The sequence below is a fragment of the Rhipicephalus sanguineus genome, chromosome 4 (assembly GCF_013339695.2).
Source record: "Rhipicephalus sanguineus isolate Rsan-2018 chromosome 4, BIME_Rsan_1.4, whole genome shotgun sequence".
Taxonomy (NCBI): domain Eukaryota; kingdom Metazoa; phylum Arthropoda; class Arachnida; order Ixodida; family Ixodidae; genus Rhipicephalus; species Rhipicephalus sanguineus.
The window spans coordinates 14,984,027-15,010,858 of record NC_051179.1 but is presented as its reverse complement, the minus strand read 5'-3'; the positions used below and the strand labels follow the sequence as shown (position 1 = coordinate 15,010,858).

General features: G+C 47.8%; 2 protein-coding genes across 4 annotated transcripts in view; one reads left to right on the top strand and one right to left on the bottom strand.

Moving 5' to 3' along the window:
* Positions 1–11,409: 11,409 nt before the first annotated feature.
* Positions 11,410–21,607, bottom strand: LOC119389456 (uncharacterized). Of its 2 annotated transcripts, XM_037656728.2 has the most exons (4): positions 21,402–21,607; positions 20,379–20,525; positions 18,424–18,555; positions 11,410–15,063 (listed from the first exon to the last, which is right to left on the bottom strand). In XM_037656728.2, exons 1-4 carry the CDS (start codon positions 21,404–21,406, stop codon positions 13,083–13,085), a joined length of 2,265 nt encoding a protein of 754 aa, XP_037512656.1. In that variant the 5' UTR covers positions 21,407–21,607; the 3' UTR covers positions 11,410–13,082. The 2 variants fall into 2 exon arrangements, with proteins under 2 accessions (XP_037512656.1, XP_037512659.1); XM_037656731.2 differs by lacking the exons at positions 18,424–18,555; positions 20,379–20,525; positions 21,402–21,607 and adding an exon at positions 17,625–17,709.
* A 141-nt stretch (positions 21,608–21,748) lies between these two features.
* LOC119389454 (nonsense-mediated mRNA decay factor SMG5) overlaps positions 21,749–26,832 on the top strand; it is a 57,885-nt gene continuing 52,801 nt past the window's right edge. Inside the window, exon 1 of one of the 2 annotated variants that reach the window (XM_049414431.1) lies at positions 21,749–22,004. In XM_049414431.1, coding sequence (XP_049270388.1) covers positions 21,934–22,004 — 71 coding nt within the window. In that variant the 5' untranslated portion in view covers positions 21,749–21,933. The remainder of the gene's footprint in view (positions 22,005–26,832) is intronic. The other variant, XM_049414432.1, reaches the window with a different exon arrangement.

Sequence of the window (26,832 nt, the reverse complement as noted above, 5' to 3'; positions counted from 1 at the left end):
ACCTCGCTACGCTCCACGGACTCGGCAAGGCAGAAGATCGCCGCCCGCCGGGCTGCCAACGTCATGGACTTTAAAATTAGACATTTGAGACGTTTGAGTGTGGTGGCGTCACGCGGGGACCCCGGGGGGCCTGGGAGGTCCTGAATTCCCTTGCAATAAAGTTTTTTAGACTCCATCCATATCGAAAAATAGCTCTCCGACGCTCGCCTGGCTGTCGCACCGCGTTCCCCGTTCGAATAAATGTTTTACGACCACCACCACTCGCCCTCTGAGAGTTAACGGCCAGGTTAGAGGGAAGACACGACGCGCGTAGCGTTTCTCTTCGCGTTTCACGACGCTTTGAAGGAGTGCATATCGAGTATCAGTGTTTATTATGTGCCACTAGGTGTCAACGTGAGTGCGTCCACATCAAGCGGTGCTACATTTCTAAATTCCCTAGATTTTTCACTTTGAAGAGAAAAAAAAATTTAATGTTTCCACTAAGTCGCGCAAAGCTTAGCACAGCGAAGCACAGGCCCGTAGCCGCTCGTACTCCCCGTCGACCCACACGTCTCTTCGAGTTGCGAGGCTTTCCCCTTAGGAGCATGCGCTTTCCTAAGACGCCCCATGGCTCTCTAGATCTGCTCGCTTCTTCTTCTAGTGTGCCTGGACAGCCGTGTGGTTAGGACGCTCGCCTTCGGATCTAGGGTACGCCGGTTCGAATCCCGCCTCGTGAAGAACTTTTTTTTTTATCTTTTTCTTCCTCTCTTTTTCGTTGGTGTTCCCTCTGTCTCTTTTTCTTTCTGCATTCCTTCCCATTTCTCTTTCCCATTCTTTCTCTACTACGCTTTACTCTCTCCCCTCCTCCTTTCCCTCGTCATCATGCTCAATTCCCTTTACAACCTCCTTGCTAGGCCAGGCCGTAGCGGTGAGTAGTGGGATTTGTCCAAATTCTGTGGCACATACCCGGTCATGATGATGATAGTTTTGCGGCAGGATCGACATTACGGCCGGCTTAAACAAAACTTTTCAACGGAAAGAGGGGGCAGACTTGCACGGGAGTACAAAGTTTGACGTCCTTGCCTCGGCAGTGCATTTTTGGGGAGTCACGCATATTTGCGACATCCCAGAGAGGATTATAGCAGCACACAGGGAGCCTTCGCTGGAAAGAGTTGCCCGCGCGGTGCTCATGTGAACGCGGTTTCGTGTGTTCACGTAGCCAGCTATGTTTACACAAAAACCATTCTGGGTGCCACCTCACTCGGCGCTCTTTGAAACCGAAACTGCGACTGGGCGCTATAAAACAGTCCCCAAAAAATTAACGATCGCGCGCTCGAACCCACGAGGTTTCCAGCCGTGATAAGTGGTTTGTTAGCTACTTACTAATAGGCGTAAATTTATGGTACGCTTGTAGATAGTGCTAAAAGAGACATATCTTTTAATCTAAACTCGCCTAAGATCCAACGACATTTTAATCAGCGAGTCCCAGTTATCATCCGGCACGCTGTGGTATTGGCCATGGGTGTTTCGATAACCCCTAACACCCATAACTCTTAAAGGGTGTTTAGTTGGAGCATTACCGCTTAAAGGCTATTTTGGGGAAGGAAAACACCCTGACACCCTAATTTTTGCATATTTTGTTTAGGCAAAAGGATGTTTTGCTTGCTTGAAACCCCCTTAAGGATGCAAAGTGGTTTACAGTGTAGGTAGGTGGTCACGTCGATGTTTTCCTCGTCGGTCACGTCGAGCGTCGTTGCCGGCTCCGTTCTTAGACCAACTTGTATGGCGTCATCTGCGTCGTTTCTTGTACGGCCGTGTTGTACGCGAAGGTCACGTACGGAAGGATGGCGTCCCACGTCTTGTGTTCGACGTCGACGTACATGGCCAGCATGTCGGCGATGGTCTTATTTAGACGCTCGGTCAGGCCGTTGGTCTTTGGGTGGTACGCGGTGACGGTGGTCCGGCGGTGGCTTGTGTGGCTGTATTCCAAGATCGCCTGAGTTAGGTCAGCAGTAAAGGCCGTACCTCTGTCGGTGATAAGGACTTCTCGGGCACCATGACGCAGGACGATGTTCTCAACGAAAAACTTGGCTACCTCGGCGGCATTGCCTTTGGGCAGGGCCCTTGTTTCGGCGTAGCGGGTGAGGTAGTCGGCAGCTACGACGATCCACTTGTTTCCGACAGTCGACGTCGGGAACGGCCCCAATAAGTCCATACCTATTTGCTGGAACGGTCGGCAAGGTTGTTCGATGGGCTGCAAAAGTCCTGCTGGCCCTGTCGGCGGTGTCTTGCGTCGCTGACAGTTCCGGCATGTCCTCACGTAGAGAGCGACGTCGGCGGTAAGGCGTGGCCAGTAGTACTTTTTTTGTATACTCGCGAGCGTGCGGGAAAAGCCGAGGTGGCCAGCCGTCGGGTCGTCGTGAAGGGCCTGCAGAACTTCTGGTACAGCGATAAGGTAGTTGGCCCGTGCCGGAGAGAAGTTCTTCTTTACGAGGACGTCGTTTTTCAAGAAAAATTATGCCAATCCACGCCTGGACACTTTCGGAACAACGGCGGTCCGGCCCTCAATGTATTCAACGAGGCCCCTGAGTTCCGCGTCGGCTCGCTGTCGTTCAACGAAGTCGTCGGCGCTTATGGTCCCCAAGAAGCAGTCATCATCCTGGTCGTCCTGCGGCGGTGGGTCGACGGGGGCACGAGACAGGAAGCCGGCGTCGGAGTGTTTTAGTGTTTTCTTCCGGACGGTAATGTCGCATTCTTGAAGTCTCAGGCTCCACCGTGCGAGGCGACCTGAAGGGTCTTTCAGGTTAGCTAGCCAACACAAGGTGTGGTGGTCGCTCACAACTTTGAAGGGCCTGCCGTAGATGTAGGGGCGAAACTTGGAAGTAGCCCAGATGATGGCAAGGCACTCCTTTTCTGCTTTTTTTTTTTTTTGCAGCTAAAATATGGTATGTTCTCCAGGTTCTGTACTGCACAAGAAATAATATTCAGCTTTTTCATATATTTGCAATATTTGTCTGGAATTCTAAATACGAGCGAACCACTCGGAATAATCTTTTCCGGGAGGTCAAAGAAAGTGGGTGGGGGTTAAGTCACTTGTTCTTGAAACAGGTGATTATTAGATTCTTGTTCTTAAGAGATCAGCAAAACCCTTTCATCCGCATAATAATTCAGGTCATGTCACCGGGAGCTATCACCTGAATTTGTTGTCTCCACCATGGACAACGGTCCGTATAAAGTATCCCGCTACTTATGCTAGGTGGTCTCTTCCTATAGATTTCTTATAAGACCTGTAGCGGCATCATCATCATCGCTCACGATCATCATCATCGTTTTACCATTTACGCGCCGCGCCTCTCGCGCAGCTCATGCTCAGAGCTCGAGGCGCGAGGAGTAGAACGAGCTCACGCTCCTGGGGGCTGGACGCCGGCAGCCGCTGCCGCTCTGCTTGTACTAGGGCCTTCGAATAAAGTGGCGAGACTTCGGCACGGCCACGTCGGCTGCCTTCACGTCTCTCTCTCGCTACGATTGGTGACCCGGAGAACACGCCCTTCGCCGAGCGGCCCCCTGCCATGCTTCCGCGACTCTGCCCTCCAGTTCCGCCGTTTCACTCGGCCTACCCCCGAGCGTGGTTCATGCAGCTCGACGCCTGCCTCGCGGTGAACGGCGTCACCGCACAGCCACTGATGCACGACATCCTGCTTGACGCCCTCCCAGCTGAGCTGCGTCATCTGTCCGCCGCGTCGTCATCCAGCCCGCAGCCATACGACGACCTCTGCGCTGCGGTGCTGGCTCGCTATGGCGAGACGTACCGCCCGCTACCGGGGACCCGTGAGTTCCGGGTTTCCCCTCCGCCAACGCGAGCGGTACCACCCGGCCCGCAGCCCTCCCATGACCGCGACCTACCTTCCCCGGCTACGTCTCTTTCAACCTCTCGTCCGGCCACCAGCGCAGTGGTTCCTGCGCCGGACGACCCGCCCGACGATTTTCAGTATCCTACGCCCGAGGTTCCAGCGCCCGACGACGTTGCTGCTGCCATCGACCAGTCCGCCACGAGCCGCGTTTCTTCGACGCCCTCGGCCGACGATCCATCAGGCATGCCCGCCATTCGCCCGTCGTCCCTGTCCTCGCCGGCTCTCGACACGTCCCTGACCTCAGCTTCCACGCTGGCTGCCTTGCCGAACGACCTGGAAGTTGACACGGACAACCTCTCGCCCGCTGTTCGCCCCTCGCTCGCGGAGGTTTCGCCGACGACGGTACTCGAGCACGATCTTTCACCGACCTCTAGGCTCTGCGTTTCTTGCCAGCAGCGATCCGCATCACCCTCGACGTCTCCCGCAGCAGCAGTGCGTGCCCCTCACCAACTTCGGCCGAACATGCGGGACGCGGCAACGATGACGGTATCGCCTGAGGATGACATGCCTGTTTCATCAAAGGCAGCACCGCATGCAAATGTCACGCCTGCCACGACGGCAGACGTGCAGTATTCCGACCTGCGCACGGGCCCTCATGTGCCGTCTACCGTAGATGCTTCACCGAGCGCCGCTGCACCGTCAGAACCTGCAGAGACTACGCTTGCTCGGTTGCACCACGGGTTTCCTCCGGAGCTTTTGACACACGACGCCGCCCACACGATATCTGAGCACCACCCAAGCGCGCTGATCACAGCACCGACGATGACCAATCGCACCACAGGCGTACAGCGCACAATGCTACGACGTTTTGGGTGTCTTACGACACGACATGCCAGAACCTGTGCAGGGCCGCATGCATGCCGGCGCCTTCGATGTGCCCCAGCGCAATCCTCCGTGCTGAGCCCCCAATTCCGTCGCAAGCTGCCGCATTCTGCTCACGCCCACCGTACACGACGGCGTTTCGTCTCGCGCCGAAGACAACGTGCACCGAGTGCGCGTAGTGGTTCCCTTCGCCGATCTTGCCGGTGTAGCGTCTGTCATCGCCTCCAGCCATTTTTGTTGGTTCGGCTCCGACGTGTACGGCCTCGGGTGCATTCGCTCCTGCCTACAGCGTCCATTCGTTGCGACCCCCGCCCTCTACGCTTCTCCCAGAGCCGCCCGCCAGAGACCCAATGGTTCCCGACAGTCCTTCACCGTTGACGACCTAGACTGCCCACGGACATTTTGTCTCGCGTCACCAGCCTTGTATATACGCCCCCATAGTTTTTCATTTCGGCTTCATTTCTGCGGGGGGGAGTAATCTGTAGCGGCATCATCATCATCGTTTTACCATTTACGCGCCGCGCCTCTCGCGCAGATCATGCTCAGAGCTCGAGGCGCGAGGAGTAGAACGAGCTCACGCTCCTGGGGGCTGGACGCCGGCAGCCGCTGCCGCTCTGCTTGTACTAGGGCCTTCGAATAAAGTGGCGAGACTTCGGCACGGCCACGTCGGCTGCCTTCACGTCTCTCTCTCGCTACAGACCTACTAGACATAGTTTTTCCAGCCCCTCTGTATACAGAACCATTTGCAGGGAGGGATCGGGGAGGGACTTCCTGAAACGCATCAAAAAGATGTTAGTTCCACCTGGGATTAAAACGTTTTTCTTTATAAACTTCACACGGGCACACTACCTGTGAGAACATGGCTCGAATAACGAGGCATGTTTGTGCCGTGGGGAGTGAATTGTCTTTTGTGTAACAAACTAGAAACTGTAGAACATGTTTTTTATTGACTGTTGGGACGCTATGTTTTATTGGGATGTTCTGCAGAGAGCACTGAAGAAGGAACTGCCAGTTGATGGCTACGGTATTCTTTTTCTGCCTGATCGAGGAAATAGTGTCCCGTATGACCTTTTCACGCTTCTAGGTCTTTATAACATATATGGGGGTCACGTATGGATATACGAAATGCTGAGCCCCAAGCGCGATCGGTTAACGCCTATTTTGTTGAACAGATCACGAAGCTCAGAGAAGTGCTGGAGCACCGAGGGGCAAGTGATGAAATGATTTGTATATTAGATACATTGAAACAGTTAAAAGTGCATGAGTAGATGCAGCCAGCCTTACGCATGCTGGTGAGTGATGTGTGGCACATGTGCATATGTATATAATGTATTAACATTGCAATAAAGCAAAAAGAAAGTTTGACGGTAGCTTAGTGGGCTAAACGCCCGCCAGCCATCATCGCGGACCGAGAGGTTATGTGTTCGACTCCTGGCAACGGAACTATTCCTTATAGTTTTTTTTGCCATTTGATGGCGGTCATTTTGCTGACGTATTTCCGTGACGGAAATACGTCATGAAAGTCTTGGTGGACCGCGGCATAAAACACTTTCGTGTTAAAAAAACAAGATACATTAGAAAAAATGAAAATTAGAGAGATAGAAAATTGACTAATGTAAATTAAGGGCACTAACAAATACAGTATACAGGGAAAAAAAGTAAAACGAAGTCATGATCGTAAAATACAAAAGTTTGCAATTAACAAACAAATTAATACGAAAACCAGCGTGTACATGGTCGTGAAAATCGTTGACAAAATGATCACAAGAAAATTAAACACTGCAAGTACACTCTAAACGGAAAGAGATTAGCACAACTGTGACGGGGGCCGGATCCGCAAAATCGCGACAGGCGGCGCTGTTGTTCACAAGCACGCCGATAGCGAGATTTCGAGTTGCGAGCAACCGTATATCTTTATCGCAGTTGTCCCGAAAAAGCTGTTTAATTGTTGGAGTGCTTTCTGCCGGCCACCTCTGCTTTGGGAAACGGAATGCGCTTGGCACTCTCGATATCGGCGTGCTCGGGAAAAACAGCGCCGCGTGTCCCAACCTTGCCGCTCCGGCAACCAGTGCCAATATTTCCATTGAGACTGTACATATGAAGAAACCTAAAAAAGTACGCGCGGTGGATATCTACTCGGAAATGTTGCGTAAAAGTTCGTGAAACGTTGTGAAATCTGCTTGAGTGACAATGTGGGATGGCAGGTTATTCCATGCAACTATTGTTCGGCGACCGAAGGAATCAACATAAGCGACAAGTTATACGTTTTATCTTGAAGATACGGTCTGTGCGTGGAAAGATAGCTGTTGGTGTTTCGAAGATGTATGGGTGAAGGTATGGGTGATGATAAAGTTTGTGGAGAAGCGAAAGGTGGGCAGTTCTGCGGCGATGAGATAAGTTGTCAAGCTGAGCGCGAACTTTCATTAGTGCTGCGAAATGTTAGTGCAGGGTGAATAATTAGAAAAGGTGAAACGGACTGCACGGTGTTGTATAGATTCGACTTCATAATAAAAACGATTGTGTAGAAACTCCCCTGGAGTTGTCTAATGGTACATTCGACTGTGCGCCGCCACGCTCTGACTCAGATTGCTACGACACCTGAGAAGCTCGAGATCGGAAACGGAGAAAGCTTGTCCGAGCCGAACGTACAGCGTCTCGCTGGAGCAACCAGAAACCGAAAGCGGAAGTACGTTGCGTAAAACCTTGCGAAACTGCTAACGTACTGATAATAAGAAAAAACAACTTTTGTTTTCTTTTTTTGTAGTTTATTTTGTGGTATTTATTTCATTTCATTGCTTACCTCCTTCTCGGTATATGTCCGGACTGCGCTTCCAACATAATAACTTTAGATATCCTTTTGGGGGGGGGGGGGGGGGGCGAACAGTTCATCAAACTTGTCTTCGCAAACGCTACGGATGTCGTCGGAGCCGCTGCTGCTGCTACCGTCGTCTTCGGCTTCCATGGCAGAAAGCAGCACCGATGGCATGGATAAAGCCTTCGCGTGCCGTTTCTTCGGCATGCTTCGTGTAGCGTGCGTCCTTGAGGTTGCGAAGCAGCGTACTGCAGAACACGAACGGCGCTCGCACAGAACTTCTGCTACAAACGCCGCAGCGGATGATGCACTGGCGGAAATCGTCAAACTCACGTGACCGGAGCTAGATCTCGGTCGCGCTCCGACTTTAAAGTGAGAGCGCCTCAGAGCGCTCTGAGATGGAGCGTGGTGCTCTGAAAGAACCCGCGAACGTATACATAACTTGCAACTACGTCACACCGCGGAACTCTGGGATACGATTTCGCGGCATGCGCCGCCATTACCGAGCACATGGCAGCAGACGACACCGACTCAAGCTGTGCGGCTCTCGCATTTCCCGGCGCTGCACATCGCAACGGTGATTTGTGCAATATTTGGCTGCTGCACGAGAAGTGCGAATCAATAAAAAAAAAAAGAGAGACCAGGCGCGGGGACGTACTGTTTGCCAAACGTGATCAGAAAGCCGTGCGAGCGCACGAAAGACCTGTCCGAGAAGCGGAGCACATATTAACTTGCCTGTTATGAAGTGACACCCGCACAGACAAACGTTGTGCGACGTTCGAGGTACTTCCTGTTTACGCGCGCATAAGCCATATTTATGCTTCCGAATCTCCTCACCTTTTCGCCGAGTGTATCACCACGGAGTTATGCGCGAGGACGGTTTTGTCGAAACGAAGCACCGAATTGGACACAGCGATCGCGCCTTGGTTTTCCGGAGGCCCTCTTAGCTATCCGGTGAAACGAACCCCGACTGGGCGCCAAACATGTTTTTGGGCCATAGTTTTATGCAGCAATCAGCGACGAAATCTGTGCAGTTTGAGCGCCGCAAAATGCAGGCGGTGAAGAGCGCCGCTGTAGGTGACTCGTGCGAAGCTTTTTCAACCATTACGTGCGACACCACTGACGAAACTGCAGGCTGCATAATGTCCTGAACGATTCTCGTTCGTCATAAGTGCAAGGCAAACTATCAAAACACGCGCACTTCGCCGAACGATCCGCGCACGAAGGTAAACACAGCGCGGTCACTGAGACGTATGTGCTCGGTGATGGCGGACGGAAGACAGGAACTGACGTCATGTATTCAGAGCGCTCGATTTCGACCAGCCGAACGTGACGCGCGTCGCGAGAGCGCTCTGGAGCGCTCGAAAACGACCAGTCGAATGTACCATAAGTGTGCGCAAGCATTGTGCCACGTGCTCATCCCTGTTGTAATTAATTCTGGTAATTTTGGTACACTGAAGCTGCCTACTTTGAGGTGTGTGTGCGCTCGGGGAGGGAGGGAGGGAGAGCTCTGTGCAACTCGTTGTAACTGAAGGGAAGAGGGCGTGAAGGCGAAGCCACATTCCTTCGCGGTGACTCGCAATTCTTAAACATAACAGCATGAACAAGTCTTCGCAGAACGAAGCATTGGTAAGCGCCACGCTGTCCTTTTCCACGAAGGTTCCCTGCTCGTCGGGTTGCCAAGAGATCAATTCGGACTTTGGGCGTCACGCTCACTTCCAAGGTCAGGTTATCCTCACAGGTCAATCAAGCACCGTTGAATGTGGGGATTGGAAAGTCGCTGAATGGCCCGATTTGTTGACTGATTCGATACGCTCAAAATTGCTCGGCGACGCGACTCGTGCTACCCCCTTTCGGAACATGAGTAAGGCACACACTGCCCGACGAAAGGCGCGAGCTTTTCGACGACACTGAGCGGTCTCCACGTGTCAGTTCCGCCCACAGCCATCACTGTCCCTCCCACAGAATATTTGCATGAATGCTCCATCCAATAGCGCTTACTTATTTCGGCGACTTCAAGCACTTCTCGAGTGTATCACAGACAGTTGGAGTTTCCCGTACAGAAGCACGTTTGTGTCACTGGTTTTAGGACCGAAACTTAAGCGCCCTAGTAAATTTCGTCAGGGATTCCGACATCGCTGCTCAGCCAAACGTAATGTTTTAGGTAGCATGCATGTATATTTGGGTCATTCCATACAAAGTGGTCCCAGTGGTTTTTCATGCGCAAAGGGGGAGGGGTGGGGGGAGATGGGACCCCCCCAGTCATTTAACGGAGGTCGCAAATTCTGCCCCATACCTTTCAGAGTTGAACCTTTCATTTTTTTAATGTTCAAGGTTATGGCTACGCATGGGCGCCGGCAAGGGGTGCAAAAGGGGCGCCCCCTCCCCACCGCCCCAGACAAAATCCTGCCGACGCCCATGTGGCTACGCATGTGTTTTTTCTTACAATAATGGCGACCAAGAACCCTTGATGTTGCATAATTCAAAGAACTGTTTACTTCCCGCCTTTACCCTCGAAAGCCGAGGACCAATTGCAGGCCTCTGTGAGCAGCACGTCATCGCTTCATTTTCAGTTTTGCATCCATGGCGGAGCTTGTTTTCATTCGGACTCGACCAACAAGAGGTGGGCTGCGGTGAAACTTGGCCTACCATAATGGAGAACTCTGTGCACGCCTATGCTAGAATATGTGAATAGATGCAAAATTTTAGGGGGGAAATTTTTGTGATCCCTAAAGGACGCTTCGAACTTTGCACTCAGAAGTGAAACTGTTATGTAAAATAATTTATACTAAATTACTGCTCCAAACCGTTACAGCGAAACATTTCTTTCCTTAATGTGAAAGCGCTGGTCTTCCACGACCATGGCAGTTTATTCCTTTTTGTTCCAATTTCCATCATTTTTGGCCATGACGAAACATCGCAAAATGCGGCATGTTTAACAGCTTTATTTTTAGGAAAAGCAGCTTTATCTGCGAGGAATGTATTCTCATCATGGACTGCATATGTTCCTATAATAAATGATCAAAATACTGCAGGGACTGAAAAGCAGAAAAGTCGACAATTGTGCCAAAGTTGGCAAAAATAGCATCTTGACCAATACTGCGGATGAGGACTGGCCAGAGTTCCTAATACTATGAGGACTGGTCTGGACGCTTCATTTTCGCAGCGTAGTGGTCCAAATAAAAAAGCTCATACATCATTCTGCAGTATGCTTTCTTTGCATCATATACAGAAAGTTTGGAAAGGGTAATCCTTGTTTTAAGCGAGAAAAAATTTTCCAACTGAGCCACAAAGTCATGCAAAGTTTCCCTTTGCCTCACCTTCAGTGCAGCACACGTCAGTGCAGGATTCCAGCGGGCGCCTTTTTGCAGTGACTAATACAAGTCATACAACAGCTTGGTTGTATGGAGGGCTAAAACACACCGTATAATAAATATGCAGAAAAACTATAACTGAGGAATGTACAGAACGTATCAGATGCACAACAAAGGGTTGGTATAATAAAACTTGCATAATTTCGACGACCGCTTTACCATTCTCACTGTAGCCAGGCAGCACAACAGAATTGTGCCAAACTTGCTGTCCAATGTTAACAAAGAGGCGCCAGTGTTGGCCCTACCTTGGCATACAGGACAAGTGCAACTCAATCGAATGCTGACCCAATATTAAAAACATTGTGCCGAGGTAACATATCTATTGCTAGCAAAAAGCCTGTGCTAGGTCATTGCTGCCATTTTCTATGTTGGCATTATTGGGCCAATAAGTAACACGACCACTGTACCTACATTGGCACAAATGTACTCTGTCATTATTATCCCACTGTCGGTTGCTAAGCAACCAAAGGTTCTGTACACACGTATGTCGATAAAAATGGGGGCAACACTGAAAGTCAAACAATGAAACTTTATACACATGTATAAACAGGCGCCAAACAGGCCTTTTCCATGGAGCTCAGAGGGTTATGGAGCCCTAAGGATGGGGCAAGGTGCAGGGGGCACAGGGGGCTGGCCAGAGTTCCTAATACTATGAGGACTGGTCTGGACACTGATAACAGCTAGCAGGGCAGGCAGAAGACATCGAGTTCTCTTATTCTGCAAACACATTGTGTTCCTGCTGCCACTCCGGTAAACAGCCATGGACAGCGGCCCTTTAATGAAGTCGTGAAGGTTTCAGCATGTCCACACGCACGCTGCCGCACACGAGGTCATGAATAAGCTCCCGCTCTTGTTCGCATTGTTTGTACAGCACATAACATCACCGGACTTTTCACACGCACTATACTCCTCCCACAATGACATTGGCCCATTTGCTCCTCAGTATGAACTTTGGGGCCTCTCTCAGCAGCCATGCATCATTGCAATCATTTAGTGAACTTCATCGCAGCACATGTGTGACTACTACATAGCCATCATTCTTATACATACAGACTGTCCACAACATTCTTACCCATCTCTCATCACAACATTCAAGAATTCCTATATCTTCAAAATCCCAAGCTCCACAATACTGACATGCACACTTTTTTACAATGAAGCAGCAACTTGTACATCTTGGTTAAAACAGTGCTCACGAAACGACAACTAAGTATAAGAAAACACAGGAGAGGTGCTGACTTACAACTAAAGTTTATTAGGAAAAACACGCATATATATATATATATATAGGTGATGAGCAACATAAACAAAACAACTAAAAACACCAAAAGCGAAAAAACCAAACAAGTCTCAGGCAAGTAAAAGCAAAAAGAAGGCAGGTATCATACTCTGCAGGTGCTGCAAAGGTACAAAAATTCTGCGTCACTCAGCGAAATCGATGGCATGCTAACACACTTTATCTCCTTTTCTTCTCGCCGCTCATTGCCATGAGCGGCGAGAAGGGTGTCGCTGAAGAAGGGTGCACTCATTGCGCACCCTTCTTCAGTGACACAATGATTTTATTACATCACAAAGAGCAGGTAGCAAGGGAAGTGATCGAGGCCTTCCACATTAGAAGGAAAGGAGATAAGTGTGTTAGCATGCCATCGATTTCACTCAGTGACTCAGAATTTGTGTACCTTTGCAGCACCTGCAGAGTATGATACTTGCTTTTTTTGCTTTTACTTGCCTGAGACTTGTTTGGTTTTTTAGTTGTTTTGTTTTATGTTGCTCATCACCTATATATATGCGTGTTTTTCCTAATAAACTTTAGTTGCGTGTCAGCACCTGTCCTGTGCTTTCTTATGCTTCGTCGTCGTTTCGTGAGCGCTGTTTCAACCAAGATGAACGCATACCAACTCGCTCAAGTTTCCATTCTTATGAAGCTGTACATAACTGGGCCAGTCGGATATCTGTATGCACAAAATTCCCTGGTGCCTTTGACTGAAGCATTTTGAAGCCTTAAAGTGGAACTCCTGATGCCCTAAATGAATAAGACGCCTAAGCTGCCATATTCTTCAGTTAAGAAAGCATGGAAGTACATTTACAGTTGTCTTAACTAAAAAGCATTTAATTTAAAAAGGCGGCCATAAATTAAAGTAAAACTAAAATTCTAACGTCTAAAGATGCTGGCTTAGCCTTTTGTCACCGCTTCCAGTGAGCAGCAGATAACCTTCGGAGCTCTTCCAAAGGGTCCTCCCCCCGATCACGCTTAGATTTCACAGTCCTCTCAATCGCATCCAGCTGGCGATACAGCTTCAAGTTCCGATACTTGTCACTCAACTGTGTGCTTGTCCTCCCGAGGAAGCCACCTTCCATCAGTATACGCAACCAGTTCCCTTTGCCAAACTTCAGAACTCCGGCCACAAGTGCCTCCTCTTCCAGCGGCGTGAAGGGCACTCTTCGCCGCTTCTCCTTGAACTTGGATGGGACAATTTCCTGCAACACATCTGTCTCAGAACCTGAACTATATTGGCTTTGTGCAGACGGATGTGCTTGTGATGTAGACGGCCCACAGGGGCTGCTGCACACCGTCTTGAGCAAGACTGGTCCTCGAGGCTCAGCTTGCTTTTGCAATGCCTCCGCAGAGGCATCGTCGTCCGACAACGTAGTTGTGCTGTCTCCATCGGGAGGGCAGCGTGCTGGCAGGGCTCCTCCCGACTCCTTTGGCTGGCTCGCAGGACTCTGCTTGCCATGTGGCAGCGTGTCTGCTGTCGATGACGTAGCTCGCTGTAGCCGCTGCCGATCATACACAGCACGCAGTTCCTTCAGGGGATTCACACCAGCACTAAGCATGTCCCTCACACGTCTCTTGACTTTCGGAAGATGGCCGTACTTCTCCAAGTTTCTGTACTTGTCACTGAGCTCTGTTGTACGGCGCCCATTGAACCAGCCATCCTCATTGATTTCTTTCCAGCTTCCTCTGCCATACTTCATAACTCCATATACGAGCGCTTCTTCTTGCAGTGCTGTAAACCGCATCCTGCGCCTCTTTGGTGAACGCAACACGTCAGGGCTGACTGAACGAACAATGTGCCTTTTAGTGCCTTGCGGAGGATCCTGTACATGTACACTTTCAGCCTCAGACATTCGAGGATCAACTGGACATGGTGGCGACGGCACACAGCGCTGCTTTTGCGAGCTCTCTTCAAGATCTGTAGTGGCTGATAGCAAGTGCTCATCTGTTGCCTGGTCAGCAAAATCTCTTCGTACAGGATTTCCAATTCTTACACCTAGGCGCTTGCTATGTGTTCCCTTACATGATGCCTGCGACGAACATGGCGACGACTGCAGAGTTTGACACAGCTCGGGCTCTAACAGGGATGGCGAATCCTCATCGTGGTCAGACCGACTAGAGTAGTTTTGGCAGGGCTGCTTTTCAAGCGCAGGTACGTCAGTGTCTGATGCACCGCCTTTGGAGTCATCAGTTTCTTGCACACTACACAAATTGATTGACTGCTGACCCTGGGATTGCTCAGGACCAGGTGCATGAGCATCATGCACTGACTTTGGCTCTCTAGTCACTTGAAAGCAGCGATCACCATCTTCTTGGGCTGTTTCGTTCTGCACAGATGACCGGTGCTGACGAGAAGTGAAGGAGGCTATTTCCTCTGGGGTTAACCTGTCCAGCTCCACAACAAGATTGCACGTGGGAGTAAGGACCACAGTTTTACCAGACACAGAATCATGCACCTTTGCCACCAAGGTGTCCTGAACAAGGAGACTGCTCACGGTAGCCGTAGAACTTGTTCTCTTAGAGGCCAAAGTGTGCACGAGTGATGAAACGATGTCGCACTTTTTGGCATCATGTTGCCTTGCATTTGTCTTTCCAGAAGCAAAGACTTTTGAAATTCCTTTCTTTAAAGGCAGAGTTTCATTGGCTTGCTGTGAAGTTGCAAGGAATGGAAGCACGAGACTCAAGATAACATGAGTGTCAGTTCTGGGAAACCCTGGCAGACTCATCTGCAAACCAGCTTCATTAATGACGGTAACCAGATTACTGCCATGATGCTTGCCCTTGCTTCTTAACTTTGAGACCAACTGTTTGTCTGAGATACTCTTGCACAGCTGCATGATGTGCTCTGGAATAGCACCAGCATCAGATGTGCCATGCTCCTTGTTAGTCCTGAAATGGCACAACAGAAACAAAGGGTGGGGTTGTATTAAAGGGACCGACAACCGATTTTTCTCGACCCATTTTTTTACGCCGCGACAGAAAGATCACCCTTCGCAGAGTTTGTAACTGCGGTAGTTAATCCCAAAAGCACGTAGTTATTTTACAAGCAGTATTTTTCGATCTGAAAGGCTCTAAACACGGATGCAGCTTTCCTCCAGCAATGCTGAGAATTGATAGCGATGCCGCCAGCCCTTTTTGCGATTTGTGAAAACTATCGTTCTGCTTTCACAGGAGTTCCTGTAACTATGCTTAACCACCTTTACTTAGAGCTTTTCAACTATTTTTGAAAATAACAAGCTGTTACAATGAGATGATGTGGCATTATACACCCTTCCTGTACTTGTGCCGCGTTGCGTGCGCATGCGTCCAAGGTTGCCTGCGCCTGTGTCATGGGTGACTTGTCCTGGCGTCATTACTCTCTCGATGCATGAGCCAAGCCAAGCCAAGTCATTGAAAACGTCACTACGCATATGCGCGGCCGGGCCGAGTAGCAGCGTGCATCATTTCGAAGGCGAAGTGTAGGTAGCAAAACTATGTCGCTCCAAAATCTTAGCGACCTGGAAACTGCGTGCACGGTTGCATGAGCACGCTGAAAAGTTGCTCAAGACACGCTGACGAGCATGGGATCATTACATCACACGAAGGCAGTGCCGCTTTAATGCATACTAATAACGCAGGCCTACACGTACATTTTTATGGAGTAATACCTTTTCTTATAACGAAACTTATAAAGAAACTAACAATATTTCAATACTAACAAAAAAATCGTCAACCGCGTACAGCAATCAATGGTGACGTGGCCAGATTCAGCGGATCATTTATGTTCTTGCTGCCAGAGGCGCCACAGGTCATTTTTCGCGACTTTCAATTAAGAAATAAAAATATAAATCCATCTCACGAAAAAAACAGGGTTGGTTTGAGTCAAAGCGACGGACAATCATCAGTGGAGTCAACTCATTTCATATTCTGGGCAGCTGTCGGTCCCTTTAAGGGCATCCAGTACCTGGTATTTGAGATCTCTAATGCATTTCCCCAATTATAGTCCAGAATTGTAGTCCATAAGTTGCAGAACAGTTGAATTCTCCGATAGCTCCCTGATATGGCATCTGCAAGTCTGACAGTATGGTGCCCAAATAAAGAGTGCAATATCCAATAAAAAAAAAAAGAAACTGCAGGAAACCACTTCAGTAAACGCTTCTTAATGCCCAGTGAAAAGAAAAAAAAAGGATGGGTTTGCACATTTTAGAACAGGAGTGGGTTATCGGTAGGGCTCAGTGTTTTCAGAGTTTAATTTTGTATTCTCAATACTCCAATATCTTAGATAAAATGATACCTGAACACGAAAACATCAGAACACACGAAGAGTATTTTAGTTGTCTGGAAAGTTTTAACACACATGCACAAACACTTGAATACCAAACACCTACGTTTGTACGTATTACAACCTTAAAGCTTGTTGTAGTAGACAGAGGCATACTTTACAAGGTCCATATATTCGATATCATCTGGTGCACCCTAGTGCCAGCAGGGGACCATATATCAAGATGTCGTCTCACACTTCTAGGGGCCCTACATACGTTGACATCTCTCGCTTCGTGCACACAAGCCCTTTGTTAAATGTGCAATGGGTGTGGTCTACGAGATACTGTTGACGTGAGGTAAAGTTTGCATTAGCCAAACTGGCCAATGTATTAACGACGACTTAGAACATGCCCCTTTTATAATGAACGGAACAGGGTCACAATGGCTGTTAATCAAAGTTAGTTTTTCGGATTTATCTGAAAACATGGAGCCCTACCCATTTGGGTGATGACCATGTCACGAAGTATCGGCAGTGGATGCCGACATATTTGAACAAACCCCGCCGGTGCCTCCAAGGTTTGTTTTCACAGCCTCTCTTGTCAGTGTGTTTCATTTTTTCAATTTCAAAGAGACATCTGCATTGAAGACTAGAGAGAGACTTTGGCACTCTCCATGGTGCAGTGAAGCCAATCCTGTGCATAGCTTCAAATTATATATATATATTGTGCGTATCTTGCAAATAAAGTGCCTTTCATTATTTTTTCAGCTGTTTCATGATATGTAGAATCAATTAAGCAAAGGAATAAATTGATATTTTTGTATCATTTCTGGCCAATAAGCTCAGTTGGAAAAAGTTAAACACAGTGTTGCTGGGATTGTAGAGGTTTCGTAGAAAACATTAAAGGGTATTTAAGTACTTTTAAGATCCTGTCAAAGCTCTTTCAAGAGTACAGAGCAACGTCCTATGTTACAAATAGCTACTGTGGCAATGTTTCCAAAGCTCTACAGACAGTACAAGAGACAAAAAAAGTTAATTTAAGATATCCAGCCTCCCCACTTTATATTGTGATGGGTTGAACACTAGCACAAATCTGATGAACCCACCACTTGCTAGGCAAAGACAAAACAAGAGCACTAGACGAGCGGGATGTTTTGGCGCAACGTGCTCACACGGCATAATGTGCTAAGAAGATGCAATGAAAGCGCACTACTGCAGAGGTGAGCAGTGAAGAAAATTCAAGTCGTCCAATTCATCACGCTTGGCTCACCCAAACCCCCCATGGCAGTGAGGACCTGTTTGGTATCCAGAAAATTATAACTTACTATTAAATTAATATTTAGTATCATCGACACGACAAAGCTGTGAAGTACATGATGAAGAATCCGATGAAAATTTCTGCATGTAAGCATTGTTAGTCAACTTGTTGAAGTGCAACTGTCATAACTTGGCAGGCTTACCATAAACCTTGTGGGAGTACACCGGCAATCTGTTTCTTCTGGTAGCATACATTTGCCCAGGGCCGTAACTAAGGGGGGGGGGGGAGGTTGAGGGGGGTTCTAACACCCCCCAAAATTTTTTCATTCTTTAACTTTTCGGGTGACAGTCAAACAATTTGCACGCCTTCACAGCGACCACCAGTTGTCTAAGTTGGCTGTTCTACACACAAACAACCCCCGAAAAAAATTCCTGGGTATGGGCCTGCATTGGCCCAATACATCACGGTACGTGCTGTGCTATTGCAATTTTCCAATGTTTCTATGTTTAAGCAAGTCAACTGACTAAAAGAACATAAGCCCTCCCACAATTTTCATTAGTCATGTCTGCTGCTGTGACGAACTGCCTTGCAGAGGAACACTTGCATCGAATGTGTGTTGAGAACACACCACCTAACTGTACACATGAGGTGAGCTCCTAAAATAAGCTGTGGAGGTAAGACCACACACAGGAAAGCACTGACAAAATGCACTTGTGATAACTAACGTAGAGCTTTCAATGAAAAAACGTACGAGTCTTTCAACAGGGCTGCGCTTCCTGTAGTGGTCTCCACGGCAGCCGGCATTTGGCCAAGGTCATGTAGTGGAGCTGAAGCAGTGTCTCCTTTATCTTGATCCAATTTACAGGCCCTGGATCGAAGGCGACTGAAAAGTAGACAATATAAAAAGTGCTACTCTTAAAGCTTGTCCATGTTGCTGAATAAACTTTGTCATGATCAGTCTAGTAAATCTAAGAAATTGAAGTGGCAGCAATTTTGAGCACTTGGATGCTGCCAAGTTCGGCTAGACGACTGTTAAAATCATGACCACAGTCAGTTGTTGGACCACAATTTAACAGTGTTACGTATTAGGTATGAAAAACGTTAGCATCCTTCCACAAAAGATACCTCTACACAAGCCATTCAGTATAAAGAGTGAAGCAATTTTGCAAGCAAAAAGGTGAGCTATATCCACAAGCCAGAGCACAAACACATAAGCACATAGTGTGTGCATAGTGTCCAAGCATGTTCTCTAATGTTCAATGCTCACAGATTGAAACGCAGGATCAAAGCTTTTAGCATAACAACTGGTATATGCAACTGCTTGAGATAATCGCGTTATTTCGCTACGAATCTGAATGCTAAAGGTAACGTTGGCTCTGACGCAAAAGTTAGAGACGAAATTACACCGATATGACGCAAAGTGAAGACAGTGGAAACAAAAGTATGTGAATTACCTAGCCGTAAATTGTCAAGTTTCAATCCATGGGCACATTTCTTTAAGTTCAGAAGGCATCCCGCTAACAGAGGTACAGAATGAACAGTGCATGGTAGTCCAAAGGGCTGGCGGATATTATCAAAACCCACAAAACAGATTGTTTTACATACTGCAATACTTTTTTGCTCCTGTTAAATATAAGTGTGCCACTGGCCAGGGACGGCTCCAGATTTTTTTTCTGGGGGGGGGGGGGGGGGGAAGCATTTTACTTGCATGAAAGTAGTGCACCCACAAGAGATGAGGGTAGCAATGCGGGCTTGGTTTGTCACACAGCACCAGTGCATGTGTACATACATTCTTTTGTCCTTGTGTTCTTTCGCGCTCAACCCCTAAAGTAACACAAGTGTATGTCTGTCAAAATCTTATGCTGAAACACAAAGACAAAAGGGCTCGTGAACTCGCGGAAGAGTTCTTTATCAAATTGAAGGGTGATGACTGCGCCTCTGAACTGTCTGTTTGCTACATTGCGAGGTATACACGCTTAACCATTCCTTTGACGTCACCTAAAATTTCTGCGCACGCATGATGTTGGTTTTTGTTGCGTTCGTTTTTTTGTTTCAAGAAACTTCAGTTGTTAGACAGTGCCCATACTGTGTACTTCTCGTGCTCTGTCCTGTTTGTGCTGATTTTTACAAACATGCATCGTTTCCAACCAGCCCACCTCTCTACCTTACTACCACAAGAGACATTGAGAGGCAGCTATCCTAGCTGATAGGTTGTGATGCACCGTGCTTTTTGTTAATGTACGCATGCGTGAGGGTTTAGGAAGCTAAGCATTGGTCTAATAAAAGTCAGTTGCAAGTGTGCGCTTGCCCCTGTCCTGTCCATGTTTTTGGTTTGCACCTATGAATTCCTTCCTAGCTATGCACCAACTAGCCCGACAGCAGACGCCATTGAGCTAGGAAGAAACCTCCTGCACATAAATTCACTGGTAAGGATCGCATCACATAGAGTGCTTTCTCTAGATATGTGACCACCGCTCACACATGCTATGTCACATGGCCTGCCCAGCGAAATGTAACAATGAAAGGGAATGCAGGAATAACAGCTGCGGACATGGTATATACGTATATTTACCAGTGGGCTTCCCAAGATAGGTTGAAGTGCCAGTGCACAAGAACTGCCACATTTAGTTTGCTGTAATATAGCCACCAAGAACAGAAAATAAAATGCACATATACGAGTTGTGCAGCAATAGTTTTAAAACATACCGGGGTGCCAACTGCACTGCAAATTCAGCAGAGATTGTTTCACAGGCAGCCAAATTGGAGTCGGGCGAGGCTGTTGTATCCTGCAGCGGGCCAGCATGAGCACCTCCCTCAAGTAAGGTTGTCCCATTGTCTTTCACTCGGCGACGCCTGCATAACAGATACACAAGGCTGGCAGTGCATTGTTTGAGAGACATGCATGGGCGTCGGCAGGATTTTGTCCAGGGGGGTGCAAACTCAAGTTGCATCGCGCCTGAGGGAGGGGGAAGCGCTAGTGTGTCTTGGGTGTGGGGCAAATGTCCCTTTCGCACCCCCCATCGAATTCGTGAACATTTCATTTCAAGGAAGCTTTATCGGCCACGTTAGAGCATGCTGCATTCAAGATAAGCATGCCACTCATATCCCAGCATGCCTATGGCAGGACATCACGTGTTGGGGAACTCAACTGTTGGGGTTTAACGTCCCAAAACCACGACATTATGAGGGACGCCGTAGGGGAGGGCTCCGGAAACTTCGACCATTTGGGGTTTTCTAACGTGCACTTAAATCTAGGTACAAGGGCCTCAAGCATTTCCGAAACCTCCATCGAAAATGCGGCCGCCGCGGCCGGGATTCGATCCCGCGACCTTCGGGTCAGCAGTCGAGCACCATGTTGGAAAACTCAGTGGTGGCGTTGAATTTCGGGCTAGATAATACTACAGCATACCATGGTAATATGAATACCCTCCTGGAATAAAACCTTGCCTACAACACTGAACTACGGGCACATTTTTTTTTCTCCGGGTGACGCTGCCACCCCAGTAGTCGAACTGGCACTGGCGGGCGAGCTTCGGCGGGGGGTGGGGGGGGGGGGGGGGGGGGGGGGGCTCGCAAGGTACACGTGAGCGCAGCACTAAAGGGTACCTCACGTTCACAAGACACTGCGCGCCACCCGAAAGCAGTGGACCAAGCACACAAGCTCGCAATTTGAACCCGCTTTCAAGCAGCTCCCGTTTCGCGTCTGTATTCCAAATGTGCGCGGCATACCTCATTGTGGAGCCACAGTGGAGCACCGTGTGATGGAGGCAGGGCGTTCTGGAAGCAAAACCACGAATTGCGGAGTGCAGGGGAAGAAGACACTGGGTCACATGCGCTGGCCGCGAGCAATCTTTCCACAAAAATAAGGCGCAATGGCGCAATGTGCGACTACCGCAAGCACGAATTCACGAATCAGGATCAGATCAAGATAGTTCCACTGTAGTTCCGCCAAAAACTTATAGTTTCGTTCGGTTTCGTTGATGTCGCTGTCGATGCGATAGATGCGATAGATTACCGAGCAACCGAGCGGCGCCACTTGCAGCGGAGCGACTCCGTGCAGAGCCAAGCGCAGCCGTATTATGATTCGTCACCTAGCCAATCAGGGCCCGCGTGCAGACGGGCGCAGATGACCAGATGTGCGTCGGACGGAAAACAGCATGTTATGCCAGCGACAGCTTTACTTTCGCCTCCACAAAGTTGTACTTTGGCATAGCAGTGCGTAGCAGGGTGCCAAAACCTAAGAAAATGAACAGGTGATATAATGCAGAAGGGTGCCAAGACGTATACGGAAGCGAAGTATGAAAGCTCGGAGTTATCCAGAAGACTCTATCGGTAAGTTAGGCTTATATTTTCTTGCTCGCCGTGATCTTTGAGAAAAATAACGCTGATCGTCGATTGCCGAGGCGCGTCGTGCTATCTCCCGCCACGTATTGCAGTCGCTCGTTCGTCGCAGCAGCGCGCGTTCGTGACGAACGCTGAACCTTTTCGTCTGACGCGCCGGACGTAAAGAAGGCTGCCTTAACGACAAAGAGCGCTCATTTGTACCAAACATTTCGGTTACTGTCAACTTATAAACCTTCCGGGTATCTGGTCTTCGTAACGCGTCGAAGAACAAGTAACGAAGGCCGTAAAAAATAACAGTAAAAATAGCGATGGCTTGTTTTGATGCATGGCTTATATTGCGTAAAATGGCACGTTGGGCCTTCTTTAATACTTCCATAGTGTTATTCTGTAGCTTGTTTTATAATTCTTAACTTACTGTAAACTGTGATTGCATTTTTTGTCAAAAATCTGAATCTGATCAAATTTGTGAGGCTGTGTAGTGGCGTCACGTACGTTTTCGAGCTCAGATATTCGTCTGAGGACGTTTCTTTTTGCACGTTTTCTGGGCAGATCATTTCACGTGGCAATGTCGCGGGAAAGCTAACTGCAATCCGAGGCCACCTCTCCCTTGCTTGCGTCCCATCGTGCCAAAGCGGTCCACATCACACATCGAAAGCGTTCCACGTCGTATGCATTGCGAAAGTATGCACTGCATTCAAGTTGACAGTGCTACCCGTTGTAGCTGTTTGCTGATATGCTTACAGACCCACTGCTACCCTGGTAGTGTTTTGCTTTGTACTAAAGAACCTCCTACAGTTAATATTTATTTAGTCCTTCAAACATAAGTTTATATTTATAAGCACTAATAAATGCTATAATCGAAGGTTGCACCTATGAACTTAATTAATCTTATCATTTTTTTACTTTATATTGACATTTCCCAAGGTGTGGTGGCACTTCAGTAATGCATACTGTACAGTGCAGAGCACAAAATACTATTCTTTATTTTGTAATGTTTGTTGTGTTGTACATAGCTACTAACGACTGCATATTTAATATCGCCACTTCTAATCTGTCTGTTCCTCACTTCTCATGGTTGCTGCGTGCACCGCGCGCTGTATTCCACAGCAGCATTTACAGGCATTCACAAAACCAACTGACAATTGAGTCATATTTCACTGCTGGCAGGTTGTATTGTATATAAGGGCTATCACATTGACTGCTCTGGTCGATCTCTGCTGAAGCATGAGGAGCCCCATAAGTATCAAAGTACCAGTTAGTTTCCTGTGTGATTTCCCTGGCTTCTTTGCCTGTTTGCTTGTTTCATTTTAACTAAGAAAAGATAAATCCTTTTGGCTTCCCTGGATCTTTTCACTCGTGTCCCTTCACAGGCAATTTCTCCTGGCCTGAATTTACTCCAGGGCTGTAGCAATGTAACGGTCTTGTTCTGATTATTTTTATTTTTTGATCATGGGCTTCATCAGTAATCCAAACAGCCCTCCACCTCTGCTGTTGCCAGGATCATCTGGTGCTATAAATGATCAGAAGGGAGTAAAATTAAGTGAAACAAATCACTGCATTATACTTGCCCAAAAAGAAGCTTTGTTGCATGTTACTCAGGTGGAATAAATAAAATTTTACTTGATTGACCACCTGATTCAGTGGTAAGCATGTCAAGGTAAACAAGGTGTGTCAAAAAAAAAAAAAAGGAAACTGAGCTTTTGCTGTAATACCTTTATTGCTTATGGTACAAAATTTGAAACACTGTCTTCCTCAAAGTAGTCCCCTCTACCCGCACTGCACTGTTCTCATAGTTTCTTTCATTTTTGGAAAACCTCCTGGAATGCACTTTCTCGGATGGCGCGCAGGTCTCTTCTCGCACTGTCCTGGATCTCCTCTATGGTTTGGAAACAACGTCCTTTTAACGTGGTTTTAAGTTTGGGAAATAGAAAAAAAAGTCTGCTGGGGCTAGGTCTGGAGAATATGGTCGGTGGGCCACAACAGGAGTGAGGTGTTTTGACAAGGAGCAACGCATGAACCTGTGCATCGTCATGATGCAACATCCAAGTCTGGTTTTCCCACAATTCTGGCCTCTTACTGTGCACATAAACTCTCAAACGCACTAGAATTCCCTGGTAGACTTCCTTGTTTACCATCTGACCATTTGGTACAATTTCCTGGTGAACAATGCCCTTGAAATAAAAAAACACAACCAACATCACCTTCATCTTTGACCAATTCATGCATGTTTTTTTTTTTTTTTTTGATGACGAGAACCTTTGCCCACCCACTGCGATGACTGCACCTTTGTTTCAACGTCGTAGCCCTAAACCCGTGTGTCATTGCCTGTTATGATGTTTCTAAGAAAGTTTTCATTCTGTCATTGGCAGCAGCAAGCACTTCCTGTCTAATTTCAGCACGGGTCTGTTTTTGCTCGTCTGTCAGCGAACGCGGCACGAATTTTGCACTGACACGGCGCATCTCAAGTTTGTCGCTCAAAATTTCATGGCATGATCTTACGCTGATACCCTCTTCATTAACAACTTCTCAAACAGTTAAGTGATGATTTCCATGAATCACAGCATGAACTCTCTCGTCATGGTCATCATCTGTTGATGTCAAAGGTCATGCTGGCTTGGGATAGTCACTGACCAACATTCTGCCGTGTTCGAAACGCTTAAACCACTCATAGCCCTGTGTGCAACTCATACATTCCTCCCCTTATGCTTGGCTAAGCAAGTGAAATGTCTGTGAAAGTTTTCCCAAGTTTGTAGCAAAACTTCACGCACACACATTGTTCTTCCAGCTCTTTCATTACCACTTTGGCCCTAATCCAAAGAACAGCTTGTCCATGTGCTCACTTTAGTGGCTGTAGCTCGCGAACTAACGGTCGGAACAAAATGCTTCGAATGAGTGTCTAAACGGGCCGCTACGTGCACTTAGTTGCTGCAGTGCACTCCCTGTGATGGTTGGCACACTATTTCAAAAGTTCGGCTTCTTTTTGAACACACCTCATACGTCGCGATTGATTTGCAACGTTCTCTTAAAGGGACACTAAAGGCAAATAACAATTTATGTCAGAGTGAAAGCTCGGTGTACGACAACGTCTAAAATGGCAGTATTATCAACAGCAGTGCCCTACTTACCAAGAAATTAAGCTAAATGTATCACACGACGTGCGCCGCGAGTGGGACATTCTGGAAATGATCCCGATGACCTGAGAGCGTCCGACTGCAATTCATCACTAGTAATCAAACTAGCTGCAATAAAAAAAGAACCTTTCGTGCATCAAGAGACATACTAAAATGCTGCTTGTTCATTTCTGTTTTTATTCATGGAAAAAAGAACCTCTTTGGCGTTGCCATGTGGAACGGTGCGAATGGTTCAAAAGTTCCGTTTTCGCCGAACTGCGCTTCGCCCGGCGCCCTGCTTCGCTCACGCGGTCACATCTCAGTGGTACTTTCGGTATCACGTACTGCTGCGTGTGTTTTGCGCGCTCGTGAAAGTCGCTCTGACAGAAAGTTCGACAAAATGCCGCATGCATGTGATGTTGCCAGATGCCCGAATGGTGCACGCCGCCGCGTAGTAAAGGCGGGCAACGTTGGGCACGGCAACAGTGACGTGAGAAAGACAGCTTTCAGGCGGGTGATTTCAAGTGCACTAACGCGATGCGGACCACTAAAACGTGATTTTATTTAAAAATAAGCACTTCCTTGGCACAAAAGTAGTACTACGAGGTTTCTGGACCGCTATTTCAACAATCAACGTCGACTTAAAGGGGTACTGACACGAATATTTTCAGTTGTCGTTTTTTTGCGTCAAATGAAAGGTCAAGCCCTCAAGAGCCTAGAAAAGGTAGTGCTAAGCGCGAGTGCGCCCTGATAAAGTAATTACAGTATGTTTTTAAAAGCTAGTTTCGGTTCCTACTGTACCTTGACGTCACAACACGGTATGGGCTTCTCGTCACGTCCTTGCACAATATATAGTGACGTTTCCACGCACAAGCGGCCATTTTGGAAGTTTTGATGACGTACAAGCAGCCATCTTGGAAGTTTCGGTACCTAACGTCATCACAACAAGCCAGACTGCTGCGTGAAGTCACCAGAATTTGTACTGTAGCCTGACGTCAAGCTAATGTCGATGTCAGTAGGTGCGCCATGGAAAAATTGACTTTAATATCAAATTAAAATATCTTATCAGCATTTGCTGAGCTTCACACTTGCTCAGAGCCGTCTCTGCATACAGGAGATATGTATGGCAGAGTAAACTCGCCTTCGAAAAAAGGTGTCAGTACCCCTTTAATATTTATCTGCCTTTAGTGTCCCTTTAAACACTGATCAGCATGTTCAGTGCTGGGCAGTATCGAAGATACATGTATCTTCGATACTATCTTAGATACTTTTTGGGTATCTTGTATCTGTATCGCGATACGTCTCGCCAAACAAGTATCTGTATCCGTATTTCCGATACATTGAAGAATGTATCGCGTATCTTAAGATACAAGATACTGCGATTGCACCACCACCGTGCGAAGCAATAAACGTTGGCTGAGCTCGAGCTTCTCAAGCTGATGCTGCTGCCACTAGGTCACTAGAATAAAACTAAAGGCTGTGACATTATTTTATCTTTCCGCAAGAGTTTTCCAGCGAGGATAGGTGATGAGCTCTCAGCGTCCCTATGTATTGGTTGAGCAGAGTTACGAGGTGGCGCTCGCGTCGTCTCGACAGACAAGCGCGCGAACGTCTGCGCCCAGCCGAATTCTTGTTTAATTGTTTCTTTAGTTTTGTCAGTGCCATGACACTCGGCACTTAGCCGCTCTACTTTGCCGCGTACTACA

Bases quoted from the DNA above. Each gene is read 5' to 3' on its own strand.
- LOC119389456 (XM_037656728.2), bottom strand. The intron at 18,556-20,378 runs GTATGTTTTAAA...TCTACTTTTCAG, and splicing joins GCAGTGCAGTTGGCACCCCG to TCGCCTTCGATCCAGGGCCT. The intron at 15,064-18,423 runs GTACGTTTTTTC...GTGCCATTTCAG, and splicing joins GCAGCCCTGTTGAAAGACTC to GACTAACAAGGAGCATGGCA.